We start from the raw sequence: 3,450 nt of genomic DNA, 5'->3' as shown, positions 1-3,450 counted from the left end.
CCTTGGAGGGCAGCAATGGATCACAGGGGACAGGAAAGCCCTGCCTGGCTGCCCATCCCCAGCTTTCAGCAGCTCCAAGGCACAGCTGGAAAAGGATCCTCACTCCCAGCCCGGGCTGGGCTCTGGCAGCAGCCCTGGAAGGGGAAATGCGGCTCCAGCTCCATCAGCTCCCACAGCACCTGTCAAATGAAGGGCTCTGCCTGGAGCCTTAAAGGCACAAAGGCTCTGCAGCAGCCAGGGAAGGGAGCTCAGGGAACTGCAGGAGCTGGGATCACACAAGAGACACTTAATGTCTTCTCTGAGGGGGAAATTTGGTGCCACAGAGGAACACGGTGATAAAACGGGACTCAGGTGCCTGAAGCCCTGAGAGGACACAGCTGGTGCCTCCTGGTCTGCCACAAACAGAATTCCTTGCCAGGGTAACAGAGCTCATTCCTCACCAGGGAATGAACCAGCTCCATCCCCCTGCACAAAATCAGGGAATGGTGGGATCAGCTCTTGGCTCTCCCCACATCCCCTCAGAGCCCAGCACTTTTGGTTGGAATTTCTTTGAGGAATGGATTGAATATGGAGTAAATTGAGTTGAACCTTTGCTGTAAATGCAAGCATTTGTTTCTTGGAGTCTCAGGGGAGCTTCCATTGATTATCCTGAGCCCTGTGGCCAGGCTGGAAAGGAATTTGTTTCTGAGGGAAAAGGAGCAAGTCACAGACAGATGCAAGGTGGGTTTCTGATACAACAGGAGAAAGGAAGTGAATTCAGGATTTGGGATCAGAAGTGAGCTGAGTTTGGCCAGCTGGAACAAGTCTCTGAACATCTCAGGCCCCCTGGGCAGGCTGGGACAGGGCCAGGCTGTTCCTGTGGGATGGCAGTGCCCAGCCTGGGCTCAATCCACTGCTGCTCATGATCCTGCCACCACAAACCCAGCCCAGCTGCTCCTGCCAGCTCCCCTCCAGCCCAGCCCAGAGCCTGGGGCAGCAAAACTCCTCTTCCACATTCCTCTTTTCTCCTGAGCAGTGCTGAGGTGGAGCCGAGCCCCACAAATGCTCTGGTCCTTCACCTTCTGCTTTGCTCCATCGGGGGCTGGAGGGGGAAGGAGGGCTCTGCTGGCACCAGCATGGGGGGAAGGAGAAGGCCTGGAACTCCTGGCAAGATCTCCCAGAGAATCCACGCTGGATGCAGGCAGCACTTCTGGGAATGCAGAGCTGTGGCTGCTGGCAAAGGCACGGCTCCAGCTGGAGCTCCTGGGCATTGCTGCCTGTGCCTCACGGGAGATTTGGTGTCAGGAACCAAAGTGAGTCCAGAAGAAACCTTTGGAAAAGGCAACAGCGTGGACAAACACCTGGAAAAGGAGGAGAGCAGCACAGTTGTCCAAGTTCAGACATTTCTGGGAGGAAGGCAGGGAGCGGAGGCCGGGGGAGCTGGGGCTGCCCCTGGGTCCCTGGCAGTGCCCAAGGCCAGGCTGGACACTGGGTTTGGAGCAGCCTGGGACAGTGGGAGCTGTCCCTGCCATGGCTGGGTGGGATGGCTGGGATTTGAGGTCCCTGGCTATTCCTGTCAGGGAAGGGAAGGAAGGAAGGACGAGGGGAGCTCTCCCCCAGCACAGGCAGTGCAGAGCTCCCGGGGCAGGACACGCCCCGAGGGAAACACCCTGAACCCGAGGAGAGCACAGCCCATCCCAAAAGCAACCACAGAAACCCAAGGTCAACGAGCCAAATACCTGGGAACAAGCAGGAGCAGCTCCATGTGACATCCTGGGGCATTTCCCCCTTCAGCCAAGTGTTTGTTGTGCAATCTCGAATGGCGGCGTCCCGAGATTTTGAATACAAACTTCCCATTTCCTGGTCCAAGATGCTGCAGAAATGAGTTGAGAGCTCTTTGCTTGCATGAAATCCCTCCCCAAAAGCAGCCCAAGGCTTTGACACGGAGCCTGGGAACGGAGCACACGGCTTGTGGCTGGAATGGCTCTGTTTCTGCTCTTCCCTGCGTGTCCAAGAGAGACAATTCCTTTTACGTTCATCTGTCCTCATGGAAGCCTGGAAGAGGAGAAGAGAGAAATGATTATAAATGATTAATATCATCTAAATATAATTCCTTCATTCTCAGAGCCTCTGTGACACACTCCCTCAGGGAATATTCCCAACTGAAATGGAATTCTGCTCCGCTCCTCACACATCTCCCGTTGCTCTTGGGAAACACACGAGGCATTCAAAGTCAGCAGGAACAACCTTGGTGTCCTGGGGAGAACCCAACAGGCAGCTTGGAAATGCAGGCAGACAGGGAAATCCAGGGAAAACCCAGCCTAAGGGTTCAGCTTTCCTCCCCAAGCCCTGCAGCTGCTCTGGATCAAGATCCATCAGGGTGGCATGTGTGTGAAAATGGGGTTTGCAAGAGAAGGAAAAGGAATTTTCAGTGGTGCTTCAAGGGTTAGAAATGATGGCTGAAAAGTGGGGAGGAAACACCTTCCAGTTCCTGCCCTGCTCAGCATTCCAGGAGCCAGCTGGGACACTGTGGGACAGGCTGGGATTGTTGGGCTGTGTGTGCAGGGCCAGCAGCTGGACTGGATGATCCCTGTGGATATTCCATGATTCTGTCAGGAATCTGCCAGGGTGGGAGCCACGGCTCCTACTCCATTTCCCAACATCCTTTAGCAAGACAGGAGAGAATCAATATTTCCCTACTGATTAGATGGTAAAAGGGAAGAGTAAAAATTGCATTTGTCAGTCAGCTACCGCAGACAGCAGCAGATAAAATAATTACAGAGCACTTCTGGGGCTCAGGCTCGTTCCAGTGATTCATGGGGATGCTGGGAAGCTGTGCTGGGACTGAAGGGCATCTGGAGTTTGTGCCTTGGAGTCCACTCAATCCATCACTGGCTGGGCTGGGATTCCCAGCCCTGCTCAGCCCTGCAGCAGCAGCACCCCCACATTCCCATGGCCAGTGGGACAGCGAGGGCACAGCCAAAGCTCCCAAAGTGGCCCCGGGCTGGGACCTGGGCACTCCTGCATGGCCAGGGCCTCTCCCGGTGACACCGAGGAGCGCGGGGACAGAACTTTCCTGTAAATGAAAGCCGCCGTTTCTAAGAACTCTTCTGACTAATGTGGCTCAGCCTTGGCTGGAGAACACAAACCCTTCATCAAACACAGTGAGAAATGCCAGAGAAAGCTCAAATCCAGGGAATGTGAGGCTGGGAGGGAGCAGGCTGACCCCAGCACTCGGAACGCTGGGGCCGGGAGCCAGGCCCTGCCTCGGGCTTAGCTGGGCTGGATTCAAGGCTTAGTGCTGCTCCTGTTTCCTAGGGACAAAGGTATCCTGGGCCAGCACGAGGGATCTGGGCCTCAGCATGGAACAGGAATTCCTCAGAATCTGAATCCAATCTGCAACATCCAATCCAAGGAAAACCACACCCTTTGGGCTTCAGGGAATTGGGAGCAGCCCAGAGCAGGGGCAGA

The 3,450-nt window shown here is 55.4% G+C and overlaps 1 protein-coding gene across 1 annotated transcript in view; it reads right to left on the bottom strand.

Annotated features, from left to right (window-relative positions):
* Positions 1–589: 589 nt before the first annotated feature.
* The window catches only part of CTH (cystathionine gamma-lyase), a 15,043-nt gene continuing 12,182 nt past the window's right edge, over positions 590–3,450 (bottom strand). The window contains exons 7-8 of the mRNA XM_019007606.2: positions 1,719–2,034; positions 590–1,340 (exon numbers count right to left, since the gene is read on the bottom strand). Of these exons, the coding sequence (XP_018863151.1) occupies positions 1,264–1,340; positions 1,719–2,034 (393 nt within the window). The 3' untranslated portion in view covers positions 590–1,263. The remainder of the gene's footprint in view (positions 1,341–1,718; positions 2,035–3,450) is intronic.

Source organism: Parus major, chromosome 8 (assembly GCF_001522545.3).
Source record: "Parus major isolate Abel chromosome 8, Parus_major1.1, whole genome shotgun sequence".
NCBI classification, from domain to species: Eukaryota; Metazoa; Chordata; class Aves; order Passeriformes; family Paridae; genus Parus; species Parus major.
Note: the sequence above shows the minus strand (reverse complement) of the source record. Positions and strands in the feature narration are given on the sequence as shown.